Source organism: Crinia signifera, chromosome 11 (assembly GCF_055691185.1).
Source record: "Crinia signifera chromosome 11, ASM5569118v1, whole genome shotgun sequence".
NCBI lineage: Eukaryota > Metazoa > Chordata > Amphibia > Anura > Myobatrachidae > Crinia > Crinia signifera.
The window spans coordinates 121,377,923-121,395,851 of record NC_139227.1 but is presented as its reverse complement, the minus strand read 5'-3'; the positions used below and the strand labels follow the sequence as shown (position 1 = coordinate 121,395,851).

Below are 17,929 nucleotides of genomic sequence, written 5' to 3'. Positions count from 1 at the left end.
TATTTGGTTTCTATACAGCGCTAGTCTATTGCTAAATTTTTCAGTTTGCTCTAAATGCAATGAGGTTTGCTCTGTAAGTATCCATCTCTGCTTGTAGTTTATCAAGCCATTTGTTGCTGGTATCAGACGACAGACGGGGAGTATGAATTTTCTCAAATTGCTCAATTTTCTGTTGATAAGCCTGCTCCTCTCGTGTAGATTCCTCTATCACCAATAGGAGGAGGTCCATGGAGCACTTGTTTAACACCGATATCCATCGGCGACAAAAGGTGGCATTATGTCGACCGATGGTCGTGTATTTTTAACCCGGAACCCCCGGGGAATCATTTTGCTCCTATAGTAGTCGGACAGGCTTATTGCATGATATTGAAAATCACACTCCCTTTGCTTTAAGCGAAGAAGTTGTTTAAACAGCGCTTCAGGCACTTCAGGAATGGCATTATCCTTCATACTTCTTTTAGAGAGTATGGCCTCTGCATCGGAGTCAGAGAGACTGAGACTGTCCATAACTTCCATCTGCAGGAATTCCACTGCCATATCAAGCTCTTGGCTTGCTGAAGTCATGTTTGCAGAGCCTGTAAGCAAGTCGTCAGAAGCAGGGGTAGGAGATGGTACACAGGTGGATGCAACGGTATGCAGGTGTAAATACTGCTTGTAGGTTTAAAAGTTAGGTGCCTTGATGGGAATTCACAGCTAAAACCACTGAAAAGACCACACATGTAGGAGAGATCCGGCACTCTATGCATGAAATGCTGTTTGAAAAATACCTTAAAAAGAAAAATGCTGCGGTGCCTTCAGTTGTAAGTCCATATCCAGAGGAGAGGGCAAACAGATATAGGGAAGGATGGAAGCGGCACTCAGCAGACTGCAATTAAAATGTCCTTTATTCCAAAGGTTTCGGGGTTACCCCCCGTCGTCAGGGATGGACACAGCACACACAGAATGATAAAACAAATGGCAATATATACACGTGAACACACCCCATCCCACCCCACCCCCCACCCCAATCAAGCACGCCCTGCACTCACCTGCCGGAACTGGGAGCGTCCCACAACCCCAGGTAACCTGTAAAGGTACTCATGGCTGTGGGCGTCCCTCGGGTCCAGCTGACAGACATAGCGGCGTCTAACACATCCCCTGGTTACCTCAGACAGCGGGTGTGCTGCGTGCAGGCAGCCGGAAACACCAGCCTCGCAGCTGCGCTTCCGCCAACCACTAGCACGCGCACCTCCCGCCAATCACAAGATGGCCGCCGGGAGTGTGACGATCTATGTAACTGCCGAAGGGCAGAGCATTACTAGGCAACAAAAAGACAACAAAAAGCGGTAAATGGACACTGTGTCATCATAGTTAAAATGATGTATGGCAAGAGCGCCAATTATAGAGAAATAAAGATGTATCAGACCACATTAACAAATGAAGCAGAGAAATTTACAGAACATGTCGCCCAATGCAAACAAAACGACAAGTATAAAATAATATGGCAAGTTACCTGTGATAATAATGTGGCCAACAGCGGGGTCGACTCAACAAAACAGCTCAAGTCAAACCCACTGTGTGCCACATCAAGCAGATACAGTCACATATATACACACACACACACACACACACACATACACAGTATATATGTGTGTATATATATATATATATATATATATATATATATATATATATATATATATATATATATATAGGTACTTGTGAGTTATCCGGGCTGCCGATTTTTTCATCGCACCCGAAATCGCGGGCATCGCATCGGTCGTGGCCGTTATAAGGGGCCGCGACGCGATGCCCCCGATTTCCCATAGACAGTAATGTTAAAAGACGCGATGGACCCGATTTCCCATAGACAGCAATGTTAAAATAAAATTAGAATGTGAAATTGGCCAATATGTTTTTAAAAAAAATGTTTCATGGCCCCCCACCACCGTTAACGCCACCCCGCTATTGACGCCAACCCGAAGCGTGGCGAGCGCAGCGAGCCCGCGAGGGGCGGCGGTACGCGTCCTCCGACCTTTTCATGCCCTACTATCCACTAGGGCGTGGAGTGAGAATAGAATAGTGTGGCGAGCGCAGCAAGCCACCGAGCCCGAAGCGTGGCGAGCGCAGCGAGCCCCGCGAGGGGACGCAGACACCCTCACAGGTATCCGCGAGCCCTTGCAGGCTATACAGGTGTCCGCGTGCGCTCGCCACGCTTCGGGCTCGGTGGCTCTCTGCGCTCGCCACACTATTCTATTCTCACTCCACGCCCTAGTGGATAGTAGGGCATGAAAAGGTCGGAGGACGCGTACCGCAGCCGCTCGCCACGCTTTGGGTTGGCGTCAATAGCGGGGTGGCGTTAACGGTGGTGGGGGGCCATGAAACATTTTTTTTAAAAACATATTGGCCAATTTCACATTCTAATTTTATTTTAACATTGCTGTCTATGGGAAATCGGGTCCATCGCGTCTTTTAACATTACTGTCTATGGGAAATCGGGGGCATCGCGTCGCGGCCCCTTATAACGGCCACGACCGACGCGATGCCCCCGATTTGGAGCTAAATCGCGGGCATCGCGTCGGTCGGGTGTCCTTAAGTTAACTAAACTTAAGGACAAAATCGGCAGCCCGGATAACTCACAAGTACCTATATATATATATATATATATATATATATATATATATATATATATATATATATATATATATATATATATATATATATATATATATATATATATATATATATATATATATATATATATATATATATATATATATATACACTTATTTTCCCCAGTCCGCATAATGGGGATGTGGGGCACTCTCCACAACACAACACTGCAATGTGTTGTAAATCAAAAGTTTGCAATTATCCACAGGTTTGAGTCAAGTCAACAAAGGTGATAAATTTATTAATTTTTGTAATCCATTCACATGCCCCGACGTTTCGGTCCGACGTCGGGGCATGTGAATGGATTACAAAAATTAATAAATTTATCACCTTTGTTGACTTGACTCAAACCTGTGGATAATTGCAAACTTTTGATTTACAACACATTGCAGTGTTGTGTTGTGGAGAGTGCCCCACATCCCCATTCTGCGGACTGGGGAAAATAAGTATACTGTGGGAACATATTCCCTTTGTAGGGCACCCCACCGTTGTGACATTATTGTGCGAGTGCGGTCTCTCCCCTCTCCATATATATATATATATATATATATATATATATATATATATATATATATATATATATATATATATATATATACACACATAAACAATTTTGTTGATTAAAATGTGTGTTGCATAAAGATATAGCATTCCCCTGTATCCCATAACACTCCTGTCTACATAAATCTCAGAAGTATTCCTTGGTTCAGTCCAAAGAACATGTTATAGCAATGGATGGAGGTATAATTTAGGAGCACTGGGTGGTGATATAGCAATGGGTGGAGGTATAATTCAGGAGCACTGGGTGGTGATATAGCAATGGGTGGAGGTATAATTCAGGAGTGCTGGGTGGTGATATAGCAATGGTTGGAGGTATAATTCAGGAGCGCTGGGTGGTGATATAGCAATGGGTGGAGGTATAATTCAGGAGCACTGGGTGGTGATATAGCAATGGGTGGAGGTATAATTCAGGAGCACTGGGTGGTGATATAGCAATGGGTGGAGGTATAATTCAGGAGCACTGGGTGGTGATAAAGCAATGGGTGGAGGTATAATTCAGGAGCACTGGGTGGTGATATAGCAATGGGAGGAGGTATAATTCAGGAGCACTGGGTGGTGATATAGCAATGGGTGGAGGTATAATTCAGGAGCACTGGGTGGTGATATAGCAATGGGTGGAGGTATAACTCAGGAGCACTGGGTGTTGATATAGCAATGGGTGGAGGTATAACTCAGGAGCACTGGGTGGTGATATAGCAATGGGTGGAGGTATAATTCAGGAGCACTGGGTGGTGATATAGCAATGGGTGGAGGTATAATTCAGGAGCACTGGGTGGTGATATAGCAATGGGTGGAGGTATAATTCAGGAGCACTGGGTGGTGATATAGCAATGGGTGGAGGTATAATTCAGGAGCACTGGGTGGTGATATAGCAATGGGTGGAGAGCTGGGTGGTGATATAGCCTGCAGGGTTGAAATGCCTAGACAAAAGCCCAGGACCCATTCACACGATCACTAGGGTCGACCCGGAAATCTAGGCTGGTGAGAAAGGGGCCAACCCGGGAATGCCTCAGCATAATCCCTGATAAATCCCTGGATTCTCTGGTGTGAAAAGGGTATTAGCAATTGGAGAATGGGTAACGTCCACAAGGTTTTATTGGCCTTTGCGGTACGAGCGGCTGCGATTCTTTATTTATTTTCAATTAAAATAATTATTTAAATGCACTTTTAAAAATATAGACTTTTTGTAAGAAAAAATAAATGAACATTACTGAAGGTGGTAAGAAGCAAAGCAAAACGAAACGTTTCTTGATAAACCATACAGCATTGCATGGACAAATCTGAATTTAATTGACTTAATTTGAGACCACAGACTCATTACAGGGTCAACCCCAATGTACAAAAGAAACAGCAATTAACTGGGGCCAATAGGAGTTTGTGTAGTTCTTGCTAAACGGGATCAATACATAGAAAGATGGAGTCACCTGCGTCTCGTGGTGGGGGCTGCGGCGGGCTATACATATGTCACACCCCATCAGAGGATGTGTCCCCACCAGCACAGAGGTCAGAGGCCAAGCTGTGCAATACATGGCGATGTAAGCCATAAACCTGAATTATGGTTATGAGACAGCGAGAGGCAATGACACAGGAGGAGATGGGACAGTTTATGTAAAGGGCAGAGACATCATTTACACAAAGCGAGGAGAGATGGACGTCCCTCCAGCTGTCACAAAAGGCCGTGAGTTATGGGGAGGTCATTACCAGAAGATACAGTGCATCGTGTTATTCTCAATCCCAGGATTCGGGGTCAGACTGCTAGAAAATATTTACACCCGAATCCCAACACAGGAAAATGGCAGACATGTGAAATGTATCAGTGGGTTCACCAAATTAAGGTGGACATACATTGGGTCGACCACTGGAGGTCGACTCGTAAAAAAGGTTGACAGTCAAAAGGTTGACATGGGTTTTTCATGTTTTTCGTACGAAATGTCGACACAGTCGGCATGGACACCGAAAAACTGCACCGCATCCCCTTGCATGTTTCGGGACATTTTAACTGTGGACCTTCCCAATGTCGACCTATTGCTTGTATCGATCCTTTGACCATATCGACATTACGCATGTCGACAGTTTTCTTGTGTCGACTTCAGTGGTCGAGCTTAATAGTTGCGACCTATCAGCCGTATACAGTCGGTGTTAGCGTTCAGGGTTGACGATTCAGTGTATATAATACAGAGCCATAGATACATTGGGATGCGGTCATTTGGTCTACAGCATTATGGTAGACAGTCATTAGGTCGACACCATTACCTCGACATGGGTCTAGGTCGACATAGGAAAAGGTTGACATGGTTCTAGGTCGACAGGTCAAGACAAGTGCCGACAGGCGGTATATCATGCCCTACCATCCACTAGGGCGTGGTGGGAGAATAAAATAGCGTGCCCGATGCATCGCGAGCGATGCGAGGGGATGTGGTGCACTTTAAACTGTGTCCATGTCGACTGTGTTGACATTCAGGTAAAAAAAAACTGTGAAAAACCCCATGTTGACCTAATGACCTGTTGAACTAATGACCTTTCGACCTTTTCCCATGTCGACCTAGACCCATGTCAACCTTTTCCCACGTCGACCTAATGGTGTCGACCTAATGACTGTCGACCGTCATGCTGTAGACCAAATGATCCCAACCCAGATACATCATACACATATAATTGCAGCACATATGGAGCGAGATGGTAACAGACATAACCACATGGTAGTGTTCTGTAAGGTCATCAATAAGAAACACAGACATAGTAAATACTATAAAGCTATATAACTCCCTTTTATCATATTATAATTGTTCCCTTGTGTCACAGTCATTATTATATCTCTCAGCTGCGGTGTCACAATAATTGGTGCCCCCCTCGTCAACTCGTGTGTTGCAATCTATGACGTCCCCTAGTTGGCCTTACCCCTAGATGTCCCCATTGGCGTCCTCTCGACAATCCATCTGTCAGTCGCTAGTGTCCCCTCAGCCACCTATGTGCCCAGGTCAAAAGTGTCCCCTAGCAAATGGGGATTGGGAGGTCAGCACCATAACCTAAGTGTATGGCTGCTGCTGAGTATATACTGTAGGTATACTACAGGATACCTTGTTTTTAGTGTAGAAGAAGGGGTGGTATACTCTGCGCAAAACTGTACATTACTGAGCAAACATACAATATCTTTGGAATTTTGAATAACAGTTTTATTAAATGGACAAAGTTTTAAGATAGAAACGGACACAAATTGGTTGCATATAAAATCATTAAACGAATACCGGTATACACACTGGGGATGGTGACACAGACAAGACAAATAAACAATAAACATATCTATGTATCAAAAAAAAAAGCACAAGCCCCAAAGGAGGACTCAAATATACCTTTATTTATACCTTTTTTATATATATTTTATATATTATTATATTTTTTGATACATAGATATACATTTGTTTATTTGTCTTGTCTGTGTCACCATCCCCAGTGTGTATACCGGTATTAAATGACAGTCCCCTCCAGGTGTCACAGTCAATGGAATACCCTAAGTTACCAGTGTGTAATGGTGTGTACACAGGGGCTGTCAGTGTGCCAGGTGTGTAACATATCCCTGTCAGTGTGTCAGGTGTGTAACATGTCCCTGTCAGTGTGCCAGGTGTGTAACATGTCCCTGTCAGTGTGTCAGGTGTGTAACATGTCCCTGTCAGTGTGCCAGGTGTGTAACATGTCCCTGTCAGTGTGCCAGGTGTGTAACATGTCCCTGTCAGTGTGTCAGGTGTGTAACATGTCCCTGTCAGTGTGTCAGGTGTGTAACATGTCCCTGTCAGTGTGTCAGGGGTGTAACATGTCCCTGTCAGTGTGTCAGGTGTGTAACATGTCCCTGTCAGTGTGTCAGGTGTGTAACATGTCCCTGTCAGTGTGCCAGGTGTGTTACATGTCCCTGTTAGTGTGTCAGGTGTGTAACATGTCCCTGTCAGTGTGTCAGGTGTGTAACATGTCCCTGTCAGTGTGTCAGGTGTGTAACATGTCTCTGTCAGTGTGTCAGGTGTGTAACATGTCCCTGTCAGTGTGTCAGGTGTGTAACATGTCCCTGTCAGTGTGTCAGGTGTGTTACATGTCCCTGTCAGTGTGTCAGGTGTGTAACATGTCCCTGTCAGTGTGTCAGGTGTGTTACATGTCCCTGTCAGTGTGTCAGGTGTGTTACATGTCCCTGTCAGTGTGTCAGGTGTGTTACATGTCCCTGTCAGTGTGTCAGGTGTGTAACATGTCCCTGTCAGTGTGTCAGGTGTGTAACATGTCCCTGTCAGTGTGTCAGGTGTGTAACATGTCCCTGTCAGTGTGTCAGGTGTGTAACATGTCCCTGTCAGTGTGTCAGGTGTGTTACATGTCCCTGTCAGTGTGTCAGGTGTGTTACATGTCCCTGTCAGTGTGCCAGCTGCCGCAGCACAGCCTCTCTCCCCAGCTCAGCATACGCTGCTCAGAGCTGTGTACAGAGCTGGGCAGACAGCTGCAGCCTGGCCTCTCTCTCACTCTTGTTTATCTTTTTTCACAGGGGCGTAGCCCCACCCGGTGGCCACACCCCTCTTCTCAAGGCTCAGCCGACCTGTCGGCGCCCCTGCCTCTATCCCGGGTGACACTCTCACCCCCAGCACAATGGGCAGCCTGAAATGACACGTGTCCCATGTGCCGGTAATACCTTCCCACTGCTACATCACCACCCAGACAGGGTAAAAAACATCCCCCCCCCCCATGTCCCTGTGAGTGTCATACGTGATGCATGCATGCCTCTGTGAGTGTCATACGCGATGATGCATGTCCCTGTGAGTGTCATACATGATGATGCATGTCCCTGTGTGTCATACGTGATGCATGCATGTCCCTGTGAGTGTCATACGTGATGCATGCATGCCCATTTGAGTGTCATATGTGATGTTGCATGTCCATGTGAGTATGATGGAGCGTAGGTGCCCTGTAAGTAAGTGTGATGGCGGTTCCCTGTGAGTATGATGGGGGTGCCCTGTGAGTAAGTATGATGGGGGTGCCCTGCAGGTATGATGGGGGTGCCCTGTGAGTGTGATGGGGGTGCCCTGTGAGTAAGTATGATGGGGGTGCCCTGCAGGTATGATGGGGGTGCCCTGTGAGTATGATGGGGGTGCCCTGTGAGTGTGATGGGGGTGCCCTGCAGGTATGATGAGGGTGCCCTGTGAGTATGATGGGGGTGCCCTGCAGGTATGATGGGGGTGCCCTGCAGGTATGATGAGGGTGCCCTGTAAGTATGATGGGGGTGCCCTGCAGGTATGATGAGGGTGCCCTGTGAGTGTGATGGGGGTGCCCTGTGAGTGTGATGGGGGTGCCCTGTGAGTGTGATGGGGGTGCCCTGCAGGTATGATGAGGGTGCCCTGTGAGTGTGATGGGGGTGCCCTGCAGGTATGATGAGGGTGCCCTGTGAGTGTGATGAGGGTGCCCTGTGAGTGTGATGGGGGTGCCCTGCAGGTATGATGGGGGTGCCCTGTGAGTGTGATGGGGGTGCCCTGTAAGTATGATGCGGGCAGTGTCTCACCTTGTGCCGGAACTCCCGGGCGATCTTCCTCTCCATGATGCTGCAGGTGCAGGTGACTCGCTGGTGACAGTTGGATCCTTGTCCTGATCAGGTAACAGCAGAGTTGCTCTCATGGGAGCAGTTAACTCATTGGTCACACGAGACAAGCTGTCTGTTTCCTCTGCACCGATTGGCCAGAGCTGCCCCCCTGCCCTGAGAACCAAGGTACTAGTAGCGGCTATTTCCTCTTCGTCGCAAGGACCTTTGACGACGTCTCCTCCCATGTGACCCGCTGTCCTAATCAGGGGGAGGAGTCACTCACCAGAGAAAGAGAGAGAGAGCAGTATGCTCAGTGCTGTCCCGCCGCAGGATTAGGATGCTCGCTCGTGTCATGTGGATGTGATATCAGGTACCTGCCCCAACTACTGTATACTGTGACCCACATGCGCTTCACACCCGTACAGCTACCTAACCTCCAGCCGGTTCTCAGCCGCGGCTGCACCCTCCCCCCCTTCCCTCTCCGGTTCTCTCTCCCGCGGCTGCACCCTCCCCCTTCCCTCTCCGGTTCTCTCTCCCGCGGCTGCACCCTCCCCCTTCCCTCTCCGGTTCTCTCCCCCGCGGCTGCAACCGCCCCGCCCCCCTTCTCACTCGCAACTGTACTGCCCCTGCGGTGCACCCTCCTTCTCACCCGCCACTGTACCACCCCAGAGGTGCACCCTCCTTCTCACCCGCAACTGTACCACCCCAGAGGTGCACCCTCCTTCTCACCCACAACTGTACTGCCCCCGTGGTGCACGCTCCTTCTCACCCGCAACTGTACCACCCCAGAGGTGCACCCTTCTTCTCACCCACAACTGTACTGCCCCCGTGGTGCACCCTCCTTCTCACTTGCAACTGTACCGCTCCTGCACCCCACCAGTTCTAACCCGCACCACCACCACCCCTGCACTCCCCAAAAGCCCCCAGTTTCCACATGAGGCTACACCCTACCCTGCTGCGCCCAACCCCCCCCCCCCCTTCTCAACAGCGGTTTGGCCTTCTGCACCGTAGGTGTGTGCTTAAGGCCTGGGGGGTGACTTGGGTCCCTTGGCCAGACCCTCCTGAATTCCAGCCCTGATCAGGTATTCCCAGGATCAGTGCCAGGCTGAAGTGATCAGAGCACTGGGGTACTGTATGTCTATGTCAGCACTTGGGCAGTGTAATAACCGCCCCACTCGTCTATATCAGCACCCCATGCATGTTCAAAAAAGTAGCCCCCACCATGCCAGTGCCCCAGGCAGGGTAATATACCCTCCCTTTTACCAGCATCCCAGGTGGGATAATACACACACCCCCCCCCCCCCCCCCCCCATGCCAGCACCTCTGTCCAGTGTTGTTCAGAGGAGGGGGCAGGTACTTTTTGCCCGGGTCAGCTGGAGGGGCCCTGGTCCCACTCCCCATTTGCAGGGAGGCGGGCAGTGGTGAGAGAGATGACAGGCTGCTGCCGCAGCACAGCCTCTCTCCCCAGCTCAGCATACGCTGCTCAGAGCTGTGTACAGAGCTGGGCAGACAGCTGCAGCCTGGCCTCTCTCTCACTCTTGTTTATCTTTTTTCACAGGGGCGTAGCCCCACCCGGTGGCCACACCCCTCTTCTCAAGGCTCAGCCGACCTGTCGGCGCCCCTGCCTCTATCCCGGGTGACACTCTCACCCCCAGCACAATGGGCAGCCTGAAATGACACGTGTCCCATGTGCCGGTAATACCTTCCCACTGCTACATCACCACCCAGACAGGGTAAAAAACATCCCCCCCCCCCAATGTCAGCGACCCGGGCAGGATAATACACCAAAAAAACAAGCACATACCAGTCCCCTATGCCAGTATCCTGGGAAGGGCAACCTTTCCCTCCTTGATAACACACCTGGCAGCTGCACCTCCCCCCTCTTCACACCTGGCAGCTGGTAGGGAGAGTTGTGCCAGCTTTAAACGGGGTAAAACCTCCTGACCGCACCTCTATGTTGGCACCATGCAGGGTTAACCCCCTTCTATCAATAAACCATGCAAACTTAATTCATTCTTAGTTCATTCTAGCACCCGCTATCATGCAGTTCCTCTTCCCTGCCTGGAGTGTCACTATCTGCTGTAGTGCTTCTAGCACAGTGTGATCTGTATGTCAGCACTGATATGCAAACCAGACCTGTGCTAGAAACACCACAGCAGACAGTGACACCCCAGGCAGGGAAGAGGAACTGCATGGGTTTTCATAGATAGCGGGTGATACCAGGGACTCACTTTTTTAAAGGAAGGGGTCCCCTGGGACGCGCTTCGGACGGATTGGCCTAGTGGCAACGGAGATCTGCAGCAGCAGTGTGCGCGGTGATGACCCGCAGGGAGCAGCACAGGAGGTGAAAATTATCAAGGGCCTATTATGCGCAATAATTGGGGTTGTGGCCAGCACCTAATAATTTTGGGGGTTGCAGGGGGAAGGCGAGGTGATGCACTGTCGCTGCTGCGCTCCGCAGGGGGGGGGGGAGAGAGAGTTTGTGGCGGGAGATGCGGCGGGGGGAGGGTGAGGGAGCTTTGCCGCTGCTGCTGCTTCTTCTGCTGCCCCGTACCGCCCTCCAGTGGCCGGCGCCCTAGCCAAATGCCTAGTGGTGGCACCGGCCCTGGGGGGGGGGGGGGGGGCGTGACCAGTATTTTGGCTGTCTGGTCTGCTCATGGGTGTGTCTCTACTTGTGTAAACTCAAGTGAGTGAAGAGGAGCCTGGAGCAACCACGCAGAAGAGAACATGCTGGCCAGACTGGGTTGTAGCGATCTTACAACGCCACTTACCATCACTCTGCCCTCCTCTCACCTAGTGACGCCATATCTAAATTGGGAGATTCTCTCATCCTGGTTGTTGGAAACCACAGCCGGTGCGGGACATTTTTAACATTGGTGCCCTGATATCAGTTGCCCAAAGCCTCAAAAATCATATTCATTAAGGAACTATTATGGATACGTTTTAAATTGGAGCCATCGCATCCGGAAATATCGATTACATAAATTATATAAATTATTGGACGCTCCCCACCCACAAATATACAGATGCCAACTGGATCAAAGTTGGTAAGAGCACCAGATAATTAACACCAGTCTAATAATTTGGGGTTTCAAATTCATATTGGACCTTTTAAAATTGTTATGTTTTATTGATGTAAATGTCTTAATTGTGTCTTTTTTAGAAAAAAGCTTTTGAAATGATGATTATATCGATTAAATATTTATAGATCAATACATTGCGCTCTCACTTCTGTCTGGTTTTTCTACATATATAAACACTGTTGGTGTAGTGGTTAGCATGATTACTTCAGTCTGGCTACACTATCTGTGTGGAGTTTGTATATGTACACACTAGTGTTTTCCCTAAAATAGTGAACAGACCAGTACTTATCCAGTGGGGTGGTTTATTCAGCAGTAATGTAAAGTGTACAGCCATGCTCAGAAGTATGGTTGGCGGCCATCTTGGTAAGGGATATGAAGCCTTCCTGTAGGAACTAAACATGGAGTATGTGCAAAAGAAACAGGAAGGTGTGTAACTGCGCTAGTAATCAGTGGTCAGGTGTAACATAAAAAATTAAATTTATTAACACTATAAAATATTAAAAGCAATTCATTAATGTGTAACCAGAGATGCAGTGATGGTGGAGACTAATTGTCACCCTTATTGACCGCCAGTACATATTTAGAGTTCACCCATTTCTGGGGTAATTTTTGCAATATTGGGCGAGATTCACCAAACTAAAAATGCGGTAAAAACCCTGTTTTTGGGGTTTTTACCGCATTTTCATATTCAGCAAAGCCCCACAGCCGTCTTCTTTCGGAGCGCGTTTTTTAGCCTTCTGCGCATGCGTAGGCAACGCAATGCGCATGTGCAACGTAGTGTCTCCGCACTCGTTCTCGCCAATACCGTCTAGAAATGTGCACTGAAGTGGCTCGGGAAATATGGGCGTAACATGGGCGTCATGTGGGCGTACACAAGGGCACGGTTTCAAAGTGGGTAAATCTGGGTGTACACGTGGGAGTGCACGAACTGTAGTAGGCGTGCATTCGGACAGGACACCGACTGCAAGCGAACCAACATGCCAGAAATATGCGGTGTCCATAAGCTTCAGTTTGCGGAGAGCACTGGATCATGCGCTAGGCATTCTGTTCGCCCAATTAGTACGCCCGCACCCGACAAATAACATTAGCCAATATGCATAATGATGTATACACACACACTGGGGGGGGGGGGAGATACTCTAAGCCAATGGGCTTCTACCGCAACCCTCCGCCGCCCCGCACCGACCCCCCGCCACCCTGCACGGACCCCCGCCGCCCCGCATCGCCCCCTCACCGCCCCCTCACCTGTGTCCGTGCAGCACAGCGCAGTGCTGCCCGGACCTGTGACCTCCTCCCTGTACTGATCCTCTTCCGGGTGCAGGGAGGAGGAGAGCCCGGCACAGCAGCAGCAGCGCCGGGTGTGTGAGGGAGGGGGGAGCCGCCGGGACCTGCTGGGACCCGGCGACTCTCACCGCAAAGGACAGCTCTTAACGCAAGAGCTGTCCTTTGCTATAATTATCGCATATGTTACAACATATGCAATAATTATAAATGCGATGGGCGGCAAAGGGGGGGCGGAGATTCTTAGAGAATCTCCCCCTGGGTGAGATTCAGAAAGTGAGAGATTTGGGAAGAAATCTCCAGTTTTTTTAAAGCAGCAATCATTTAAACTGCAAAACCAGTGTGATTTTGCAGTGTAAATGATTGCCGCTTTAAAAAAACTGGAGATTTCTTCCCAAATCTCTCACTTTCTGAATCTCTCATCCTATTAAATCTCACCCACTGTGTTTATAACTGTAGTTAATGCTGCTTTCCCACTGCTGACCCGTTTTAAGTACTGGTATTTTTAAACGGTATTTAAAACGGTATTAGCATTCCCACTGCAGCAGATTACCGTTTTAAATACCGTTTAAGTGGTATTCCCATCGCAGTGAACCGTTTAAAAAAGAGTGCCTGTCTTTCATAATCCCCTCCCCTGGTACCTTTCCTGGACCCACCCTCCCTCCCCTGGTACTTGCCCTGCACCCACCCTCCCTCCCCTGGTACTTGCCCTGCACACACCCCCTCCCCTGGCACTTACCTGCTTGGGGGATCCGGGCAGCGGGGGCCGGCATCATGGCATGGGCACAGCACTTCAGTCTCTCCCTGTGGCTGGTGATGGATGCAGGGCAGCGGGGTGGGGTCCATTTGGGATCCGGGCAGTCCCTGGGGCTGATGGTAACTAGTAGTTCCCACTATGCACATGTGTATTGAGCGCTGTGCATATAAATGAGCCGGTTATTACATATGCGCAGTTGCCTGTGTTATGCGTGTGGTATTACAGTTGCCTGTGTTATGCGTGTGGCATTACAGTTGCCTGTGTTATGCGTGTGGTATTACAGTTGCCTGTGTTATACGTGTGGTATGCGTGTGGTATTACAGTTGCCTGTGTTATGCGTGTGGTATTACAGTGTTGCCTGTGTTATGCGTGTGGAATGCCTGTGGTATTACAGTTGCCTGTGTTATACGTGTGGTATTACAGTTGCCTGTGTTATGCGTGTGGTATTACAGTTGCCTGTGTTATGCGTGTGATATTAGTGTTGCCTGTGTTATGCGTGTGGTATTACAGTTGCCTGTGTTATGCATGTGGTATGCGTGTGGTATTACAGTTCCCTGTGTTATGCGTGTGGTATTACAGTTGCTTGTGTTATGCGTGTGGTTTGCGTGTGGTATTACAGTTGCCTTTCTTATGCGTGTGGTATGCGTGTGGTATTACAGTTGCCTGTGTTATGCGTGTTATTACAGTTGCCTGTGTTATGCGTGTGGTATGCATGTGGTATTACAGTTGCCTGGCTTATGTGTGTGGTATTACAGTGTTGCCTATGTTATGTGTGTGGTATTACAGTTGCCTGTGTTATGCGTGTGGTATTACAGTTGCCTGTGTTATGCGTGTGATATTAGTGTTGCCTGTGTTATGCGTGTGGTATTACAGTTGCCTGTGTTATGCCTGTGTTATGTGTGTGGTATTACAGTTGCCTGTGTTATGCGTGTGGTATTACAGTTGCCTGTGTTATGTGTGTGTGGTATTACAGTTGCCTGTGTTATGCCTGTGTTATGTGTGTGGTATTACAGTTGCCTGTGTTATGCGTGTGGTATGTGTGTGGTATTACAGTTGCCTGTGTTATGCGTGTGGTATTACAGTTGCCTGTGTTATGTGTGTGTGGTATTACAGTTGCCTGTGGTATGCGTGTGGTATGTGTGTGGTATTACAGTTGCCTGTGTTATGCGTGTGGTATTACAGTTGCCTGTGTTATGTGTGTGTGGTATTACAGTTGCCTGTGTTATGCCTGTGTTATGTGTGTGGTATTACAGTTGCCTGTGTTATGCGTGTGGTATGTGTGTGGTATTACAGTTGCCTGTGTTATGCGTGTGGTATTACAGTTGCCTGTGTTATGTGTGTGTGGTATTACAGTTGCCTGTGGTATGCGTGTGGTATGTGTGTGGTATTACAGTTGCCTGTGTTATGCGTGTGATATTAGTGTTGCCTGTGTTATGCGTGTGGTATTACAGTTGCCTGTGTTATGCCTGTGTTATGTGTGTGGTATTACAGTTGCCTGTGTTATGCGTGTGGTATGTGTGTGGTATTACAGTTGCCTGTGTTATGCGTGTGGTATTACAGTTGCCTGTGTTATGTGTGTGTGCTATTACAGTTGCCTGTGTTATGCGTGTGGTATTACAGTTGCCTGTCTTATGCGTGTGGTATTACAGTGTTGCCTGTGTTATGCGTGTGGTATTACAGTTGCCTGTGTTATGCGTGTGGTATTACAGTTGCCTGTCTTATGCGTGTGGTATTACAGTTGCCTGTCTTATGCGTGTGGTATTACAGTTGCCTGTGTTATGCGTGTGGTATTACAGTTTCCTATCTTATGCGTGTTGTATTACAGTGTTGCCTGTGTTATGTGTGTGGTATTACAGTTGCCTGTCTTATGTGTGTGGTATTACAGTTGCCTGTGTTATGCGTGTGGTATGTGTGTGGTATTACAGTTGCCTGTGTTATGCGTGTGTGGTATTACAGTTGCCTGTGTTATGCGTGTGGTATTACAGTGTTGCCTGTGTTATGCGTGTGGTATTACAGTTGCCTGTCTTATGCGTGTGGTATGTGTGTGGTATTACAGTGTTGCCTGTGTTATGCGTGTGGTATTACAGTGTTGCCTGTGTTATGCGTGTGGTATTACAGTTGCCTGTCTTATGCGTGTGGTATTACAGTTGCCTGTGTTATGCGTGTGGTATGTGTGTGGTATTACAGTGTTGCCTGTGTTATGCGTGTGGTATTACAGTGTTGCCTGTGTTATGCGTGTGGTATTACAGTTGCCTGTGTTATGCGTGTGTGGTATTACAGTTGCCTGTGTTATGCGTGTGGTATGTGTGTGGTATTACAGTTGCCTGTGTTATGCGTGTGGTATTACAGTGTTGCCTGTGTTATGCGTGTTATTACAGTTGCCTGTGTTATGCGTGTGGTATGCGTGTGGTATTACAGTTGTCTGTCTTATGTGTGTGGTATTACAGTGTTGCCTATGTTATGTGTGTGGTATTACAGTTGCCTGTGTTATGCGTGTGGTATTACAGTTGCCTGTGTTATGCGTGTGATATTAGTGTTGCCTGTGTTATGCGTGTGGTATTACAGTTGCCTGTGTTATGCCTGTGTTATGTGTGTGGTATTACAGTTGCCTGTGTTATGCGTGTGGTATGTGTGTGGTATTACAGTTGCCTGTGTTATGCGTGTGGTATTACAGTTGCCTGTGTTATGTGTGTGTGCTATTACAGTTGCCTGTGTTATGCGTGTGGTATTACAGTTGCCTGTCTTATGCGTGTGGTATTACAGTGTTGCCTGTGTTATGCGTGTGGTATTACAGTTGCCTGTGTTATGCGTGTGGTATTACAGTTGCCTGTCTTATGCGTGTGGTATTACAGTTGCCTGTCTTATGCGTGTGGTATTACAGTGTTGCCTGTGTTATGCGTGTGGTATTACAGTTGCCTGTGTTATGCGTGTGGTATTACAGTTTCCTATCTTATGCGTGTTGTATTACAGTGTTGCCTGTGTTATGCGTGTGGTATTACAGTTGCCTGTCTTATGCGTGTGGTATTACAGTTGCCTGTCTTATGTGTGTGGTATTACAGTTGCCTGTGTTATGTGTGTGGTATTACAGTTGCCTGTCTTATGCGTGTGGTATTACAGTTGCCTGTCTTATGTGTGTGGTATTACAGTTGCCTGTCTTATGTGTGTGGTATTACAGTTGCCTGTCTTATGCGTGTTGTATTACAGTGTTGCCTGTGTTATGCGTGTGGTATTACAGTTGCCTGTCTTATGCGTGTGGTATTACAGTTGCCTGTCTTATGTGTGTGGTATTACAGTGTTGCCTGTGTTATGCGTGTGGTATTACAGTTGCCTGTGTTATGCGTGTGGTATTACAGTTGCCTGTCTTATGCGTGTGGTATTACAGTTGCCTGTCTTATGCGTGTGGTATTACAGTGTTGCCTGTGTTATGCGTGTGGTATTACAGTTGCCTGTGTTATGCGTGTGGTATTACAGTTTCCTATCTTATGCGTGTTGTATTACAGTGTTGCCTGTGTTGTGCGTGTGGTATTACAGTTGCCTTTCTTATGCGTGTGGTATTACAGTTGCCTGTCTTATGTGTGTGGTATTACAGTTGCCTGTGTTATGTGTGTGGTATTACAGTTGCCTGTCTTATGTGTGTGGTATTACAGTTGCCTGTCTTATGTGTGTGGTATTACAGTTACCTGTCTTATGTGTGTGGTATTACAGTTGCCTGTCTTATGTGTGTGTGGTATTACAGTTGCCTGTGTTATGCGTGTGGTATGTGTGTGGTATTACAGTTGCCTGTGTTATGCGTGTGTGGTATTACAGTTGCCTGTGTTATGCGTGTGGTATTACAGTGTTGCCTGTGTTATGCGTGTGGTATTACAGTTGCCTGTCTTATGCGTGTGGTATGTGTGTGGTATTACAGTGTTGCCTGTGTTATGCGTGTGGTATTACAGTGTTGCCTGTGTTATGCGTGTGGTATTACAGTTGCCTGTCTTATGCGTGTGGTATTACAGTTGCCTGTGTTATGCGTGTGGTATGTGTGTGGTATTACAGTGTTGCCTGTGTTAT

The 17,929-nt window shown here is 48.0% G+C and overlaps 1 protein-coding gene across 1 annotated transcript in view; it reads right to left on the bottom strand.

Annotated features, from left to right (window-relative positions):
- The window catches only part of USH1C (USH1 protein network component harmonin), a 159,558-nt gene extending 150,374 nt beyond the window's left edge, over positions 1 to 9,184 (bottom strand). Inside the window, 1 exon segment of the mRNA XM_083164596.1 lies at positions 8,738 to 9,184. Within this exon segment, the coding sequence (XP_083020722.1) occupies positions 8,738 to 8,773 (36 nt within the window). The 5' untranslated portion in view covers positions 8,774 to 9,184.
- Positions 9,185 to 17,929: the final 8,745 nt, after the last annotated feature.